The sequence below is a fragment of the Artemia franciscana genome, chromosome 14, assembly GCF_032884065.1.
Source record: "Artemia franciscana chromosome 14, ASM3288406v1, whole genome shotgun sequence".
In the NCBI taxonomy this organism is placed as follows: Eukaryota; Metazoa; Arthropoda; class Branchiopoda; order Anostraca; family Artemiidae; genus Artemia; species Artemia franciscana.
In genome coordinates, this window is record NC_088876.1 from 24,018,717 (window position 1) to 24,038,260 (window position 19,544).

Genomic DNA, 19,544 nt, shown 5'->3' on the forward strand with positions numbered 1-19,544 from the left:
ATTAAGGGGATAACTAGGCCTCCTCCCCCGCTCCTTTTTTTCTCAAAATCATTCGATCAAAACTGTGAGAAAGCCATTTAGCAAAAAAAAAAAAAAAAAATGCAAATTTCGTTTTAATTATTCATCTGCGGAGAGCCAAAATCAAAACGTGCATTAATTCAAAAACGTTCAGAAATTAAATAAGAAAAAAACAAGTTTTTTAACTGAAAGTGAAGAGCGACATTAAAGCTTAAAACGAACTGAAATAACTTCATATTTGAAAGTGGCTGCTCCCTCCTCAACGCCCCGTTCTTTACGCTGAAGTTTTTTACTGTTTTCTAAAGTTGAGTTGAGAGAAAGTGTCAAACTTTAGCGTAAAGAGCGGGGCGTTGAGGAGGGAGCAGCCCCTTTCATATATGAAGTAATTTCTGTTCGTTTTAAGTTTTAATGTCGCTGCTTACTTTCAGTTAAAAAACTTGTTTTTTTTTTATTTGATATAGGCTTCAAGCTAGATGCACAATGAAAAAAAAAAAAAAAAAAAAAAAAAAAAAAAAAATCCGCAGTGATATCACAGGTGGAAAGAGGGGATGTTCTTCCAGCATCCTGTCATTTATATGTCTTTCGGAAATGGTTGTCATTTCTTTATGGCGAATTAATATTAAATCAAAGACTTTTGATGAAATTGGAGATCGAAGATAAAATTTAAAACGAACAAAAATTATTGTTTCGCAGTTTATGAAACATATATCCGTAAATATCGGAACAAATAATTTCCTAAATTTTCCTAAATTTCTTGGATTATAATAATCAAGCGCTTGTCAATTATTGCATCAAAAAGTAATGTTGCGGATCTGTTGGTTCTATTGGTCATTGGACGATTAATTAAAAATATTATGGGGATGGGAGTGGGGGATATACAAGACGGGGTTGTAAACCTGGGGGTGAGCGTTTTCATTCTTCCCAACCTTTTTATTCATTAAATGGCACCCAGAATTATTTTTGGGTGTCACAGGACACTTTATGATGACGTTTATCTATTCGAATTTATAAGAATAGATTGTGTATGATAATTAGTCTGTAACTGAGCCTTTGAACAGCTCTTTATGATTTTCCACTGCTGCGCCAGCGACAAAGAAATAGAAAAGAAAAAAGGGACACATCAGTGCTACCAATGTGAGAAGGGATTTTCGTTGTTGTTGAAGCTGGGGGGGGATGTAAGCTATCTTCTTTTGGTTTTCGACAAGTGTAATTCTAAATATATACATTCGTTTCGATCCAATGTCATGTTCATTTTACTATTAAAAACAATTCACATAATAATTACCACTCCTGATTCAGCTAAAAATGACAAGCTTTCCTCACTATACAGTTTTTTTTTTAACGTACTTGAAATTTTTGGTTACAATAGGTTGTGGTTCACTCCTTACTAGATTGCTGCTGTCACTGCAAATATTATTCTAATTTTATTTAACACCATTTTCGTGGGTTTTCAGGCTAATTCTTTGATTCCCATAAATTTGTTTTTGAAAATTAAGATTAACGTTAAAACATCAGGATTTACGGAAATAATAGTTACCATTCCTGAATGTGCTTCAATTGGTGGTGCTTCCTCACTTGATATTTTTTAAAACATATTTTTAAATTCATGGTAACGATAGACTAGATTTTATGGACAATGCAGCCATGACTTCACAGGGAACAAGAGCTTATCTCTGGGTTATGGCTGTTAACATCTCGACATAATACAAATTAACGGAGGAAAGAAAAGAGAGGGGTCCCAGAATAGTGTAAATAGATGAGGACCTTGTCGGATTCGTTAGATCTCAAATAAACTTAGTCATAAGTTACAACTGACGTCCTAGTTCTGTCTTTTTGAAGTCATGAAGCGGTTTGAACTCGAACTCACAACTCTCTGCAGAAGGAGGAGTGCCTCCTACTAATTTATTAAGATCAAGACATCTTTAACAGAGGATTCTCGGATCATGACCAAACACTGTAAGAGTAGGAACGGTTATCCTATTTGTGCCTTTTTAAAAGCGCTGGTCCGTTCTGATTACTGTGAGGGACAATGAAAGAAGGGCTCGCATATTTTTGTCATCAACGCGTCTACCAGAAAAGGCTGTCGAATTCCAAACTTTGTGAAAACTAAGAACTAGGGTTCTAATGGCATTTTCTATCACGTGGGAGTAATCTGACATCTCTGTAGAGGAAATAAATCCCCTCTGTTCGTTAGCAAGACATCCACCAGAGGGGAAGTCTGGATCTTGACACGAATTGGTGCAAAGTAAGGGTAAGATAATTGCATCCGTTTTTCTATTTGGCAGTTTGTACCTGATGATACGGTGAACGGTTGATGCGGTGAGAGGGCTCCTCAGCTCTCTCTCTAATGACAACTGTCGGGGCAATTCATCAGATCAACACGCGAATTGGTAGAAAGTAAGAGTTAATATCCTACTTTTGCAAGTATTCGACTAAGAGCTAATCCTTCTTTTAAAGGGAAAAGAGGAGGGGAAGGGAAATCCTTGTAACCAGTGCATCCACAGAAATATGGTTATCCAACTCAGAAAATATCTCATGAAAATAATAACCAACTTTTACATTCTATATTTTGGGGTTTGAATACAATCTGGCTTGTTTCGGAGGGGGGAGGAGATATTATTAAATTCCCGTCATTTGAAGATCTAGCAGACATGGTGTACCATCTGCCTGACAATCTACCTGTCTTTGGAGTTAAACCAGATTAAATTATAGTTAACATCTTATGTTAGTATTTTATATTTCAAGAGTGCAGGACCAATCTGACCCCTGATATTACACTGATCTGGTCTGTTTAAATTCTTTTCATAATTTCATTAAAATGCTATTTATTGTAGTTTTTAGTTCATTGAAAAGCCCATACCCAACAATTTACGCGCAACTGGATATTTACATCATTTCAAAATAGCCTTATTAATCGTATAGTTTACTATTACTACAACTGCTACTGCTACTACCACTACTACTATTGCTTGTACTACAACTGCTATTACAACTACTGCTACTACTGCTGCTACTTCTACTACTTCTAGTACAACTACTACTACTACAACTATTATTACTACTACTACAACTATTACTACTACTACCACAACTGCTACTACTACTGCTGAAACTAAGCATAATGAAATCGACTGATTCGAAACAACCCCATACGTTTCTAATCCAATTGACGCTTCATTTCTTTAACCTCTTCAATGAAATTCCATTTTTCGTTAAATTCTTCTCTGTGACATGTTCCCACTACAGTCACGGAAGACATTGATTGGCCCCATAGAGAAAGGCCAAAAAGAACAGTCTTCGATAATTCGTCATCTGTAAAACGTATCCTAGCCATTTTACCTTTTCTTTCCCTATAAAACTGGACAGAGGTATAGAGCCATACATTTTTAGCAGAGCTTGTTGTCTGTAGTACGGTTAGTCAATCCTACGGTTTAGGCTATTCGTAAAACGTTTAGCAAACTTACTTCAATTCTAGAAACAAAAATGTTAATTTTTTAAGAAGCCGTAAAAAATAACTTACAAATAGGTTACATTGAGGTCAGGGAAAATTTGAAGACTGACTGAAAATCGTAATCCAAAACGGATGTTATAAGCTCTTGTTTCATGTCTAATTCATATTGCTTGACGGAAATGATTTATATGACAATCAAATCTCCGTTTCTAAGGTTACCCTGTAAATATAGATATTTCAGAAAGTTTTTATTTAGATTGAACAAGTCGTATCAACCTCACTTGTTAGGTTGCTATTGACAGCCAAAAAATAACTAGTTGCCATGTAGCGTTGGTATTGGTAACCGACAAGGTGAAGTAGACTCGATCCAGAAACTTTATATGATTAAGAAGCAATGCACATGCAACAGGGCAGTATCCAAGATTTTTGTTCGGGGGAAGGTACAAAATCCCTTTAAAAATGAATGTAAAGTCTGTTTTTATGCATTTATTACATTATTACGAGTCCGACGAATATTTCGGGATGAGGAGGTCCAAACCTCTCCCCTACGTACGGCCTTGACATGTCAAATAGCTTGCGTGTCATTCGTCAATAGTCCAGGGGCATATATCTTTCAGTGGGTTGCACTCACTGAATGTTTCTAGGGTATCAGATGATGGTGCTGAACCGGAGCATTGTGGTACTGGCTAGCAAGCTAGTGAAACTTGTTGATTTTTGCCTATAAGTACAAAACTGGCCTACAAAGGACATTGTTGCACAGTTTATTTTCTGAGCCCTGGATGTTGAAATTGAATGACAACAAACTGTAGGCCTATATGTTTTGAGTTCTGAAGATGAGAAAATTTATGGTATTTCGTCTTACGTTAAGCCGGAAGTAGCATAAGTTAGGGACCTCTAACTCAAATAGTGACAAAGACAACACTGCCTTTCCATAATACAACTACAGAAAAGAGGATAATGAGGACTTTTTTCCCAAGACAGTGAACCAACAAAGCCTATTTGAATATTTCGGCCCTATATCCATGGGCCGTCTTCAGCAAAGAAAATAATAAACAATAAAACACTTAAAATAAAAGTTTTCGGTTAAAAATCCATCCTTTTTTTTTAAAATAGCCTTGGCATCATTACTTCTTAACGGAAAGTTCAGCCAAGTCTGCGTGATAAAAGCTAACATTTTACAAGCTAAAAAGGTTCATTCATTGAACTAACTGTATTTATTAAAAATTGGAATAATTTCTTTTGGGATTGAGCTTGTTTTTATTCGTTCCTATTTTTGTTTTATTTTGAATTAGATTATTTTCTGTAATTGATTTTGTGTACATAGGGTTGAATGTGTATTCACCCAAGTCTCTATTTAGGGATGTATTATTATTTAAGTTTCGTTTGATTTCGATTGCCTCGCGGACAGTTTGTTTGATTCCTAGACCATTGCTAATTAGAATTGTTTCGTCAAATAGAACATAATGGTTTGGATTTTCAAAAATATGATTGCTTAAAGCTGAATCGAAAGATATGGAGTTATTTCTAGATTTTAATGGTTTTTCAATTCTTTCTTTGTGTTGCTGTAATCTTGTTCCTAAATTTCGGTGGGTTCGACCAATGTAATAATTTTCACAACTACATAATATTTGATACACCCCTCTTAGACGAGTAACTGGGGTTTTATCCTTACCAGAATTGAAAACATTCATTATACTTAAATTACTTGTGAGTACAACACATAAATTGTTTTTTAAACAAACTTTTTTCAGTTTTGAAGTAATTTTTGGAATATAAGGTCGGTAAATCGGGCTTGTGGGATTATTCGAATCGTTTTCTGGTGTGGGATTAAGTAAAAATTATTAAGTAATTAAAAAAAATACAGTTAGTTCAATGAATGAACCTTTTTAGCTTGTAAAATGTTAGCTTTTATCACACAGTCTTGGCTGAACTTTTCATTAAGAAGTAATGATGCCAAGGCTATTTAAAAAAAAGAATGGATTTTTAACCGAAAACTTTTATTGTAAGTGTTTTATTGTTTATTATTTTCTTTGCTGAAGACGGCCCTTAGATATAGGGCCGAAATATTCAAATAGGTTTTGTTGGTTCACTGTCTTGGGAAAAAAGTCCTCATTATTCTCTCTTCTGTAGTTGGACCTCTAATTTACATGAATATTGATGCTCAACAGAGAGGTTTTGAGTTTTATCGCCATGATTATGCTAAAGCCGATTATGAATCAATGCGACAATTTATTTCGTCTATTAATATCATGTATGAACTAAAAAATAATCATGTTTCTCCGGACACCGCGTTTGATTTTGTAATAAAAGCGTTGAGGGAATGTAGGGATAAATTTGTTCCTTTGGTGAAGAATTTTTCCGGTCGTAGAAGTAATCCTAAACTTCCGAGACACATACTCCAAGCAATACGTGAAAAAAAAGTCTTTGGCGGTCGTATATTAAGTCACGACATAGTAAAGTAGTCAGACTAGGGCATTTGGATACTCAGTTGCAAGAGGATCCAGGTGAATGGCATGCGTATTCACTAGCGAGAAACAAGGCCACTCGGCTTCTTAGGGCTAATCGTGAAGAGCTTGAGTTGCGTATTATTCACTCAAGCACCGCATAACCTAAAATATTTTGAAAATATCTAAATAGGAATAAGCCTAACCTTGCACTATCTACGTTCACACATCAGGATACACACCAAAAGATTGATAGTGATTCTGAGAAGGCTCTTATTTTTAACCAAATTTTTTCTTCAGTTTTTGTTAAAACACAGCCAATTTCTTCAAATGTTGCTAATTTTGCATCTCAAGTAGAGTCGATTGCGCCATCGGACATTCTTGTTCCATTCGATGATTCGGACTTCTCATTGACTGAAGTTTATACTGTTCTTACAAAATTGGATACGTCTAAAGTGCCGGATATAGACGGTTTCCCGAACATATTGATAAGACAAATTGCTCATAAAATTGCAGAACCACTTACCTATATATTTAACTTATCTTTGGCGCATGGACTGTGTCCGTCAGGGTGGAACGAGGCCTTGGTAAAGCCACTTCACAAAAGTGACTCCAAGTCGGATTTTAAAAACTATCGGCCGATTCCAATTACGTCTATTTTTTGTCGAGTGATGGAAAAGTTGATTGTTTCATGCGTTCAAAAGTATTTGACGGAAATCATCTTCAGAATCCTGCTCAGCATGGTTTTCGAAAAAATAGGTCTTGTAATACCCAGCTTCTTGAGGTTATTTTGGATTTTCAACGTTTTTGCCGACTTAGCTATACCCTTTGACTGCATTTACATCCACTTCTCGAAGGCATTCGACAAAGTCTCAATACCCATCCTTCTTAAAAAATGTGCAGCTTATAAATTGGATAAAAAAACAATTGCTGATTATCTAAATGGACGAACTCAGCAGGTTGTTGTTGGTGAAGCTATGTCATCCTCAATTGATGTGTTAAGCAGAGTCCCCCAGGGTAGCTGCCTGGGTCCAATTTTATTTTGTTTATTTATTAATGATCTGCCTTCCTCTGTTCAGCATTCCACTGTCAAGATGTTCGCGGATAATGTAAAACTTTATCTACCAGTAAAAGACCAAAAAGATGTGCAACTTTTACAGGAGGATCTTGACTCTCTAACTTATTTGTGCGAATCTAATTCCATGTTCATAAACCCTTCTAAGTGTGTTGTTCTACAGTATGCTCGGAAACTCCCACCTGTGCATACTTACCAGCTGTCTGGCATACGAATCCCTTCTAATGAAATAGTGCGTAACCTTGGCGATTACTTTGATATCCAATTGAAATTTGACAAGCATGTTTCGGAAATTGTAAAGAATGCAAATTATCGTCTATAAGGAGAAGCTTTAGTAGGTTTAACCTTCGTAATTTCTTACTACTATGCAAATCAATGGTCCGCCCTCTTCTTGAGTATAATACATCTGTTTGGTTTCCATTAAGTCTAACGGATGAGTATAGGATAGAAAAGGTTCAGAGAAGGGCCACTAGATTGGTCCCATACCTTCAGCGCCTTTCCTATCCGCTGATACTTTCTCTTCAACTCCCGTCGTTGAAGTTTCGTAGGCGTCGCAATGACCTTGTAAATGTGTTTCGTATAATTAAAGGAGTGGATGATGTTGATCCAAATTTATTTTTTAAATTTAGCCATTATCACTCTACTCGTCAGCATGATTATAAATTATATCCCCCAAAATCACTGAAAAAAATTGGTCAATTATCTTTCGTTAGTAGAGTTGCCGGACCATGGAATGGTTTGCCTTTGGAGGTTGTCGAGGCAGAGAGTGTTCGAATTTTTAAGAGTGCATTAGTAAATACGACTTTTTATTTAGACGCTTTTGCTGTGTAGTTTCGTGTTATTTAGAAGTTTTTGGTGTTTAGTTTGTCGTTGCCAGTTTACTTTAGATTAGTATTATGATTTTGTGTTTTTGCGACAAAAATTGATGCTTACCGCTATTTGTAATAATAAATAAATAAATAAAAACAAAGTTATCATTAATAAGATTTTGTTTGCCTGTTATTGGATTACCCCAAAAAATAAAATTTTCTAGAGAAGTTTCAAGATTTTGTGTCTGTTTTTTTTGTTTTTGTTTAATAATCTCTTAGACCGTACTGTCTTTCCATTTACCGAATTTAGCAAATGAAAATATCGGGAAAACTGGTAAAATATTTTAAAACAAGTAGAGGATGGCTATTTCGATGCTTTTAAGACATTTCAAACTAAAACTGTACAAGAGACAACCCTATTTATCATTATATTGTATGTTTGTGATATGTACACAGTGGAATTGGAGGTTATTAAGATGTAAGTTTTGTTTACTGTTTTTGTTTTCCTTTTTCCTTATATGTTTTGTTTAATTTAGACATTTTTTCTTTGGTAAAGGATTTCGGACGTGAAGTCAAAATATTTGGATTTTTTTATTATTTAGATTTGTTTGTCAATTAGTTTTGTCAACTGCTGAAAAATTTTATATCCGTTTTCACAAAGTTTTCATTTGTTCGTTTCTTTTTGTTTAAAGCCACATATATTTCCATAAATAGAAAATCGCTGTTTTACTGATATTAAGTAATAAGAGAGAAAATAAATATTTAGAAAGTGCGCAGTTTCAATTGTTTTATTATTTTAACTTTATTAAAAATAATAAATTAGTATCTTTCACCTGCTTAAAAAATTTCATTTCTTTTGTTTTTAATAACCAGCAATATAAACTAGAACTGTACTGCTCATATTTGAAGCATGTATGAGCCTCTTGGTGCCTCAGAAGAAAATCTCTAACTACAAGATTAGCCTAATTAAGTGCGTAATGCAGTCTGACGTGAGACTAGAAAGTATAATTATCGATGCTTTGCCAAAATTGAATCGTTTCTATCGCTTCTCTGTACGTCATTTCGACCCACAAGTAGTGGCGTAATTTTGTCAAAATCACGGAGGTCGCGGAGGTAAAGAGGGCAAATTGGAGCCAATTTTTCAAAATTTAAAGAAAATGTGACTGAAAACAGAAAAATGAGCCCTATAGTAACAAAAAAGGTAAAGATATACTCTAGAAAATTGACCCATTTCTGTGGGTACTAGAATTATGAAGGCTTATCTTAGCATTGACAAGATTACTGGAGAAACTAGATTTCATTTGGAGGGGAGGGGGGGGGGTAAAATGGGTCTGGGTGGGAAGACCAACTGAAGTCTGCGAGTGGTAGTAGAAGACCCTCCACTGAAACATAGAAAACTACACACCTAGGCACCAGGTGGCATTGATTGGCTAAAAAATTGTCCAAAGTGTCACACTACTTACTTCATTGTATACTGTATTTCAATCCCATAATCATCATTCTGCCTTGTTTTTGTGAGAAATTGTCGACATGTTTTTTAAAGTTATTTTATGTTATATTATACTTTATGCTGTATTACACTTTATACTTTATGTTATATACTTTATGTTGTATTATATTTTAGTTCTTATGACTATGTTTCAGGTACAGTTACAAAATATATAACTTCCTTTAAAATGGAATTTTCAATCTTCATCATCAATAATACATCAAATGTTAAAAATAACCAAGACAACCTCAAAATAAAGAAAAAAATATAAAAAGTAAAGTAAAATATAAACTATAAAAACTTCATGGGAAAATTAAAGGACCACTAGAAATACTTGAAACATGCAATATTTTTTGTGTAGGTGATAACCTTTAACTTGTGCTAGATTTGTCCAAAAAACACAAAAAATTACTCATCGCCGAAATTAACAATGTGTACAGGTTGTTATAATTCAGTTTCAATTTCAGAAGTTGCAGAAAATATACTGTGCGACAGTATACTTTTAGACAAAACTTTGTGTAAAGACGAAATTATAGGAAAAGTTCAACAAGTTTTACATAGTTGCTAGCCGGTGTACCCCAATATTCGAAGTCAGCACCGTCAGCACCGGCTATATTCGAAGTCAGCACCACCGTTGACCCTAAAAACCACCCTCAATTGAAATTCTTTTGCTTATCGATCGAGGCTCGATCAATCAGAAGCAGTATGGTTGGGATTTCTATGGGTAGGGAGGCTTGTGGCTGAGGAGTTGGGGTGCTGTTGAACAATGTCGTTGAGTCCCTATGTGGGTGGAAGTCGTGTTGTAAAGAATTGTGTGGCTTGGATGGATAGATGCCGACCTCCAAACGATAAACACCTCTCAACAAAAAGACTTAGCATCATGAGAAAAATATCTTAAGTTTAAAGGTGCATATAAAGATTTACTAACATTATTAAATTTGCTGAATTTCATGAAAGGGGAGAAGCCTCCTCTCCCGTCCCCTGTGAGAAAATCATAACTCTGGATGACCAGAGCTCTTTTGGCTGAATTACGATTAAACATGCGGTCTTATCAAATATTAAAGGTTGCTACTTGAATAAGAAATGCAAAGCTAAAAAAATTGTTCAAGTCGTGTTGTTGTTAGGTCGTGTAGACCCCCAGGCAAACCCTAGAAGTTATGAAGGATGACTTATTTTGCCTTGAAGAATTATGAATAAATCTTCAAAGAAAAGTAGGCTCGTCAAACATTAATCACAGTTGAATTTTGGATCTTTTGGATATTTTGGCTATGAACATTTTAGGTTTATCAAAAGAAATTATGGACATTTCCGCACATATCAGACTCCGATAGTAAAATGCAACTTAAAAAACGCCACTTAATAAAATATACATTTTTTCCAATGCACAGATATGGCATGCAATGGTTAATATACGCCCTTTTAATTATTTTCATCTTTTTACGACTTTTTGGGCATGAATAATAATTTGACAGGTTTCAACTGGAATACACTATACTTAATTTAGTAGATTGGTTATTTGTCGTCTTTTATTTTGATTAGTATTCATGGACACGGCTGCTAAGTTGCAGCCTTTTGCTATGCATGTAGAATATCAACGAGAATAATCTTTCTTAAACTATGAAAAGTTTGCCACCATACTGACAAAGATAGTTGTAACCTAAATCGCGAAGTAGCATCTTCAAACCTAGAGACATGCTACTTAATTTTTTTCGCCTGATTTGCATAATCAAACAGTTTGTGGTAACGAACTGTAGTAAGGAGCGACCCGGCTCAATAGTAACCAAAACTCTAAAAAACGGAATTTTGATGCCAATAGTTACATCAATAGAATTGCATTTTAATGCTGATTTTAAATATATAAGTTTCATCAAGTTTAATCTTACCAATCAAAAGTTACCAGCCTGAAAAAATTTGCGTTATTTAGAAAATAGGGGGAAACACCTCCTAAAATCTATAGAATCTTAACAAAAATCACACCATCTGATTCACCGTATTAGAGAACCCTATTGTAGAAATTTCAAGCTCCTATCTACAAAAATGTGGAGTTTTGTATTTTTTGCCAGAAGATGACGGATGCGTGTTTATTTGTTTTTTTTCCCTAGGGTGGACTGTATCGACCCAATCGTCATAGAATGTCACAAGAGGTCTCATTCTAACAGAAATCAAAAGTTCTAGTGCTCTTTTTAAGTAAAAAAAAATTAGAGGCCACCTAGGCCCCCTCCCATGTACATTTTTCTCCAAAGTCACCGAATTAAAGTTTAGAGATAGTCATTCTGTTCAACTTAGTCAAAAACGTAATAACTATGTCTCTGGGGACAAATTAATCCCCCACAATCCCCGGGGGAGGGACTGCAAGTTACAAACTTTGACCATTGTTTACATATAGTAATGGTTATTATGAAGTGTACAGACATTTTCAGGGGGACTTTTTCACGTTGGGGTTGATTTTGTTGGAAGGGGTTACGTCGGAGGATCTTTCAATGGAGGAATTTATCATGAGGTATGGGAATTTCTATGAAGGGGGCGCAGGATTCTCTAGCATTATTAAAAAAAAAATGAGAAAATAAATAGTTTTTTTTTCAACTGGAAGTAATAAGTAGGATTAAAACTTAAAACGAGCATAAAATATTACGCATGTAAGGGGGTTTGTCTCCTCCACACTATCTTGCTCTTTACGCTAAAATATTTTTAGTAATTTCAACTATTTATTCTACGGTCTTTGTGATTCAGGGGTCATCAAACAGTTGGTGGTAACGAACTGTAGTAAGGAGCGACCCGGCTCAATAGCAACCAAAACTCTAAAAACTGGGGTTTTGATATCAATAGCTACATCAAAAGAATTGCATTTTAATGCTGATTTTAAATATATAAGTTCAATCAAGTTTAGTCTTACCCATCAAAAGTTACGAGCCTGAGAAAATTTGCCTTATTTTAAAAAATAGGGGGAAACAACCCCTAAAAGTCATAGAATCTTAACGAAAATAACACCATCAGATTCAGCGTATCAGAGAACACTATTGTAGAAGTTTCAAGCTCTTATCTACAAAAATGTGGAATTTCGTATTTTTTGCCAGAAGACAAATCACGGGTGCGTGTTTATTTGTTTTGTTTGTTTGTTTTTTATTTTTTCCCAGGGGTCATCGTATCGACCAAGTGGTCCTAGAATGTCGCAAGAGGGCTCATTCTAATGGAAATAAAAGTTCTAGTGCCCTTTTTAAGTGACCAAAAAAATTGGAGGGCACCTAGGCCCCCTCCCACGCTCATTCCAAAGTCAACGGATCAAAATTTTGAGATAGCCATTTTGTTCCCCATAGTCAAAAACCATAATAACCATGTCTTTGGGAATGACTTACTCCCAACAGTCCCTGGGGGAGGGGCTGCAAGTTACAAACTTCGGCCAGTGTTTACATATAATAATGGTTACTAGGAAGTGTACAGCGTTTTCAGGGGATTTTTTTTGGTTTTGGGGGTGGGGTTGAGGGGAGGGAGCTATTTGGGAGGATCTTTCTCTGGAGAAATATGTCATGGGGGAACAGAAATTCAATGAAAAGGGCGCAGGATTTTCTAAAATTACTATATAAAAAAAACAATGAAAAAATAAACATGAAAAAGTTTTTTTATATTGAAAGTAAGAAGTAGCAATGAAACTTAAAACGAACAGAGATTATTAAGCATATGAGGGGTTCTAAAAATACTTTAGCATAAAGAGCGAGGTATTTAGGAGGAGATAAACACCTCGCTCTTTATGCTATAGTATTTTTAGCAATTTCAACTATTTATTCTGCGGCCTTTCGGATTCAGGGGTCATTCTTAAAGAATTGGGACAAAACTTACGATTTAGTGCAAAGAGCAAGGTATTAACGAGGGTACAAACCCCCTCATATACATAATAAAAATTTTAGAATATAAAAGTTTGTTACGTAAGCTAATTCTTAAGTTACGTATATTTTTTACTAATAAAAAAATTCGTTAAAAATTAAAATTTATAGTTGCCTTTTTATGTAACCGAAAAATTGCAGGGCAACTAGGCTTTCCCCACCTCTTATTTCTCAAAATCGTCTGATCAAAACTAAGAGAAAGCCATTTAGCCAAAAAAGGAATTAATATGCAAATTTCATTTTAATAATTTATGTGTGGAGAGCCAAAATCAAACATGCATTAATTCAAAAACGTTCAGGAATTACATAAAAAAACTAGTTTTTTAACTGAAAGTAAGGAGCGACATTAAAACTTAAAACGAACAGAAATTACTCCGTATATGAAATGGGTTCTCCCCTCCGCAATCCCTTGCTCTTTACGCTAAAGTTTGACTCTTTGCCACAATTCTGCTTTTTAAAATAATTAAAAACTTTAGCATAAAGAGCAAGGGATTGCGGAGGGGACAACCCATTTCATATACGGAGTAATTTCTGTTCGTTTTAAGTCTTAATGTCGCTCCTTACTTTCAGTTAAAAAAACTAGTTTTTTTATGTAATTCTTAAAGATTTGGGTTAAAATTCGAACTTTAGCGTAAAGAGGGAGATATCGACGAGGGGGAAACCCTAAACCTGTAAGTTAATTCGTGACGTACGTATGTTTATTACTAACAAAACGTTCGTAAAAAAATAAAAAAATCTAGTTGCATTTTTAAGTAACCAAAAATTGGAAGGCAACTAGGTCTCCTCCCCCACCCCTTTTTTTAATCAAAATCCTCCGATCAAAACTAAGAGAAAGCCATTTAGCAAAAACATTAATATGCAAATTTCGTTTTAATTATTCATGCGCGGTTAGCCAAAATAAAAACCGTGCATTAATTCAAAAACGTTCAGAAATTAAATTAAAAAAAAAAGTTTTTTCTTAACTGCAAGTAAGGAGTGGCATTAAAACTTAAAACGAACAGAAATTATTCCGTATACGAAAGGGGTTGTCCCCTCCGCAACACCTCACTCTTTACGCTAAAGTTTAACTCTTTCTCAAAGCTCTGTTTTTAAAACAATAAAAACAACTTTAGCGTAAAGTGCGAAGCGTTGTGGAGGGGACAACCACTTTCATATACGGAATAATTTCTGTTCGTTCTAAGGTTTAATGTCGCTCCTTAGGCTACTTGCAGTTAAAAAGCTGTTTTTTTTTCAATTGTATACAAGCTTTGGTCTTAGTGATACAGTAAATTACGCAACTTGAATTAACCTGTTGAAACGTCGAAGGGTCAATTCTTATCAGAACTCATTCAGGACAAAAACAAAACATTAACGGACAAAACTTTATTAATTTGAAAGTAAAAAGCAGCATGGAAACTTACAGGAGCAGGAATTGACTCTTTACTGTCGAATGAGCCCCCTCCGAAGGCTATACTACCATGCCTTCCATAAAAACCTTACGTGCCCCAGGGGTATGATTTATAACATTGGCCTCCGGGTTCTGGGGTCTGTGTTATCCCTGGAGTTTTTGTTTTGTGATTTTTGGTCTATTTTGAACAAAATAGCTATTTAAAAAAAATCAATCGTTCGCATTTAGGGAAAAGAAGGTTGGGGGGAGGGGTGGGGTTAGTTGCCATTGGATCATTTTCGACTCTTAAAAAGGGAACCAGAACTTTGAATTTCTTGTCATTTGAGTCCCCTCCGAAGCTTATACGACCACCTCTTCATTAAAAACCTTATTTGCCCCCGGGCACAACTTACAACTCTTAGTTCTCCTGGGATCTGGGGGTATGTTGACCCCGAATTTTTCGTTATCTGATAGTTGGACTATTTGAAAAAAAATGACTATCTCAAATTGATCCGTTGCATTTAAGGAAAAGAGGGTGGGGAAGGAGGATATGCGCTCCGATCACCTGTGACTTAAACATATAACTAGAACTTTCAATCTCCAGTCAAATGAGCAACTTCTGACGTTTATACGACCACCCTTTGCATAAAACCTTATATGCCCCAGGGGTAACACGGTTCTGGGGGGGGGGGTTGTGTCAACCTCGGAAATCCGATTTCCGATCCAATGAGCCCCCTCCGAAGTTTATACGACCATCTGCTACATAAAAACTCCTCTCCCCCCTGGTGTATAACTTACAGCACTTCCCCCAGGTGGGGGGGGGGGGTCTGTGTTGATCCCTGAGTTATTCTTATTAGATAGCTAACAGAATAGCAATAACAGAATCTCAAAATTTTTATAAGATATATTCGGAGAAAAAGGAACTTAGGGGGATTAAAACAGCGACTAAGGCCACGCTACCTTTCCATAACAAACAAACACAAGTTATACTGTCTCGAGAAAATTCCCCTATTGGTTCTAAGTTAAGTTTTGTTCGTTTGGCCTTAGGGGGGGGGGCAGTCGCCGTCCGATCACCTTTGACTCCTAAAAAAGGCGCTAGAAATTCCAATTTACAATCGGATGAGCCCCCGTCGAAGTTTATACGATCATGCCTTCCCTAAAAACCTTATATGCCCCACGGGCATAATTTACAACACTTGTCTCCAGGTTCTGGGTGGCTGTTTAATCCTGGAGTTTTTATGGCACTTGGTATTAACCAAGTGACAAACAGCAATCGCAAATTCTGTCGGTCTGTCGGTCTTTCGGTCTGTCTGTCGGTCCCGGTTTTGCTACTTTAGGAACTTCCAGGTAAGCTAGGACGATGAAATTTGGCGGGCGTATCAGGGACTGGACCAGATTAAATTAGAAATAGTCATTTTCCCGATTTGATCATCTGGGGAGGAGTGGGGGCCGGTTAATTCGGAAAAAATAGATAAAAGTAAAGTATTTTTAACTTACGAACGTTTGGTCAGATCTTATTGTTTGGAAGGATATCGTGTCTCAGAGCTCTTATTTTAAATCTTGACCGGATCTGATGACATTGGGGAGAGTTGGGAGGGGGAAACCTAAAATCTTGGAAAACACTTAGACTGGAGGGATCGGGGTGAAACTTGGTGGGAAAAATAAGCACAAGTCCTAGATACATGATTGACATATCCAGAATGGATCCGCTCTCTTTGGGGTAGTTGGGGGGGAGGGTCAATTCTGAAAAATTAGAAAAAATGAGTTGTTTTTAACTTACGAAAGAGTGATCGGATCTCAATGAAATTTGATATTTAGAAGGATATCGTGTCTCAAAGCTCTCATTGTAAATCCCGATCGGATCTGGTGACATTGGGAGGAGTTTGGGGGGGACCTAAAATCATAGAAAATTCTTAGAGTGGAGAGATCAGGATGAAACTGGATGGGAAGAATAAAAACAAGTCTAAGATACGTGACTGACATAACCAGACCGCATCCACTCTCTTCGGTAGAGTGGGGGTGGGGGGTTATTCAGAAAAATGAGGTATTTGTAACTTACGAACGGGTAATCAGATCTTAATGAAATTTGATATTTAGAAGGATCTTACGCTTTAAAGCTCCAATTTTAAATTCCGACCAGATCCTGTGATATTGGGGGGAGTTGGAGGGGAAACCGGAATTCTTGGAAAACGTGAAAATTGGGGTATTTTTATCTTACGAATAGGTGATCGGATCTTAATAAAACTTTATATATAAAAGGATCTTATGTCTCAGATGCTCCCTTTTCGACTCGAATTGGATCCGGGGACATAGGGGGTTGGAGGAGGGAAACAGAAATCTTGGAAAATGCATAGAGTGGAAAGATCGGGATGAAACTTGATGGGAAGAATAAGCACAAGTTCTAGATACGTGATTGACATAGTTGGAACAGATTCGTTCTCTTTGGAGGAGCTGGGGGTGTTAATTTGGAAAAATTGAGGTATTTATAATTTAGGAGTAGGTGATTGGATCTAAATGAATATTTAGAAGGACATCGTGACTCAAATCTCTTATTTTAAATCCCAACCGGCATTAACCCTCTGATTTTCCTTTTAAATCAATCTATTGATTCTTAGAATTTTGTTAGAGCTCATACCATATGACCTCTTGGCTCTTAGCTCTTCTCGCCTCGTCACAAGTGCCATATGAGCTCTTAGCTCTTGTTGTTATATGGTTTTTGGTCTATTTTGAGCAAAATGGCGATATGAAATATTTGATTTGACGCCTTTGGGGAAAAGAGGGTTAAAGGGGGGGGGGTCTAGTTGTCATCAGATCACTTTTGATTCTTAAAAAGAGAATTAGAACTTTCAATTTTTCATCATTTGAGTCCCTTCCGAGATTTATGCGACCACGTCTTCCATAAGAACACTTATGTACCCCAGGGCATAAGTTACATCCCTTACCCGGGCTCTGGGGGGGGGGTATTTTGACACCAAAGTTTTGCTATCTTATTGTTGGACTATTTCAAACAAGCTAGTAATCTGATAATGTTGATCGGATGCATTTGAGGAAAAGAGGGTGTGGGTGTAGGGGGAAGATAGATACCCTTCGATCCCTTTTAACTCATAAAAAGGTAAATAGATTTTCCAATTTACAGTCTAATGAGCCTTCTCTGAAATTTATTTGAGCATCCCTTCTTTAAGCTCCCAGGGTATAACTTACAGTGCCTGCCCCCGGGCCCCGGAGGTTTGTGTCGACCCCAGAGTTTTTATTATCTGATTTTTGAACTATTTTTAACAAAAAGGCTATCTCAAAATTTTTATCAGATGGGTTGCGGGAAAATAAGTGGGAGGGGACTAGTTACCCTTCGATCTCTTTTGACTCTTTAAAAGTAAAAAAATGGCTCAATTAAATGAGCCTGCTCTGAAGTTTATACAAGCATCTCTTCTATAAGAACAATATATGCCCCAGGGTATAACTTAAAATACCTGCCCCCGGGTCCTTTGCGTTGTATCGTTCCCAGAAAATAGCGACGAAGACCCCACTGCCTTTCCACAACAAACACATACAAAGTAGAAACAATAGGGAAAATCTTTTCAAGACAGTGGAAATCAGTTCTGTGAATATTTCGGCCCTATGTCCAAGGGCCGTCTTCAGCACAATACGAGAACAAGAGAGAAAATATGTATATATAAATAAACTTACATTAAATTGTGAGAATTAAAACTAAATAATATATTTTTAAACTTTTTAAAAAAACAGCCCTAGTATCCTTATTTCAACGAAGTTCGACCAGCACTGACAAAAAGAATGAAGTGAGAATATAAATTCATTCAAAGTAAAGAGAACAAAGTGATTAAATGCAATTTCTCGGAGCCAACCTTGCTTTTATAGCAGTCTGTCTCAAAGGCCTTTTCGTAGCTGGTTCAATACTATTATAAATCAGTATAGTAAAATATTTTGTTAGATCATTTTTAATTAAATTGAGTATAAGTTTTATGATCTTTTGATTTATGATCTTTGAACTGTTTTTAACAAAATGGCTATTTCAAACTTATTTTTTCGAATGTATTTGAGAGAAAAGAGTGTGGAGGGCTAGTTGCCCTTTAGTCACTTTTGACTCTTAAAAAGGGCACTAGAACTTCTGATTAAAATGTTATAATGATTATATATATGTTATAAGTATACTGTTATAATTGAATATTTATATTAATTGGTATATTTCAAAGCTTCAACACGCATATTTAGCATATTTGAAGACAAAAGACTGAATATTGTATAAAGACTTTTTCTTCTCTTTCAAGTTTTCTTTGCTTTTTTATCCATCTTCTTTTAGTAAATTTTACCTTTTTCTTGTTTTTTACCTATTTCTTTGTGATACTTACTTTTGTTTTCTTTAAACATCCGATATTTTATGCTGTATTTTGTAGAGTCTGTACGAGTTTAGTCACCGAATAAAACCATTCTTTCAAGCTCAAATGAAAAGAATATTATCAATTCCTGGGTTCTTATTAATTTTCAAGATTGCAAAGCTCATATAAATTGCCTCTTAGAGGAAGGCTAAATCATGTAATTTTTTCTGACATTTGTAGTCTTTTAATAAGATCTCTGCACAACGTGATCTGCATATTTAATAGTCAATGCTTAGTTCATAAATTGAGCGTAGTCTTGCAATGGCGGCAATTGAAAGAAAAGGGTAATTTCCCTCCGCTATGTTCTTTTTTTGCTCCTCTACATTCTGAAAACATTTTTTCTTTGGTATTTATTATTGAAAAATACCCCTTTTCGGCGTTTTCAGTTGAAAATTGTCCTGCTTTGATTTTGGAAAACATATTTTGCCTATAATTTTTGTTAAAAAGTTATTTTTAACAAAATATAATTTAATTTTATTAATAATAATTTTGATTAATTTTTTGTTAATTTTTGTTAAAAAGTTTCCATCTCAACGTTTCTAGATAAAATTTTTGAAATTTCTATTTTTACGTTTACTTTTTTCTGGCGAATATTGTTTATTAAATGCCATATTATAATACCC

At 35.6% G+C, this 19,544-nt stretch overlaps 1 protein-coding gene across 4 annotated transcripts in view; it reads right to left on the reverse strand.

Moving 5' to 3' along the window:
* The window catches only part of LOC136035483 (cilia- and flagella-associated protein 251-like), an 80,613-nt gene that overhangs the window by 43,831 nt on the left and 17,238 nt on the right, over positions 1-19,544 (reverse strand). Inside the window, exon 1 of one of the 4 annotated variants that reach the window (XM_065717300.1) lies at positions 18,895-18,968. The exons of 1 other annotated variant lie outside the window; for it this stretch is intronic. In XM_065717300.1, coding sequence (XP_065573372.1) covers positions 18,895-18,913 — 19 coding nt within the window. In that variant the 5' untranslated portion in view covers positions 18,914-18,968. Of the gene's footprint in view, positions 1-3,538; positions 3,690-18,214; positions 18,326-18,894; positions 18,969-19,544 lie in introns of those variants that run through there. 2 more of the 4 variants (XM_065717301.1, XM_065717302.1) reach the window with 2 other exon arrangements.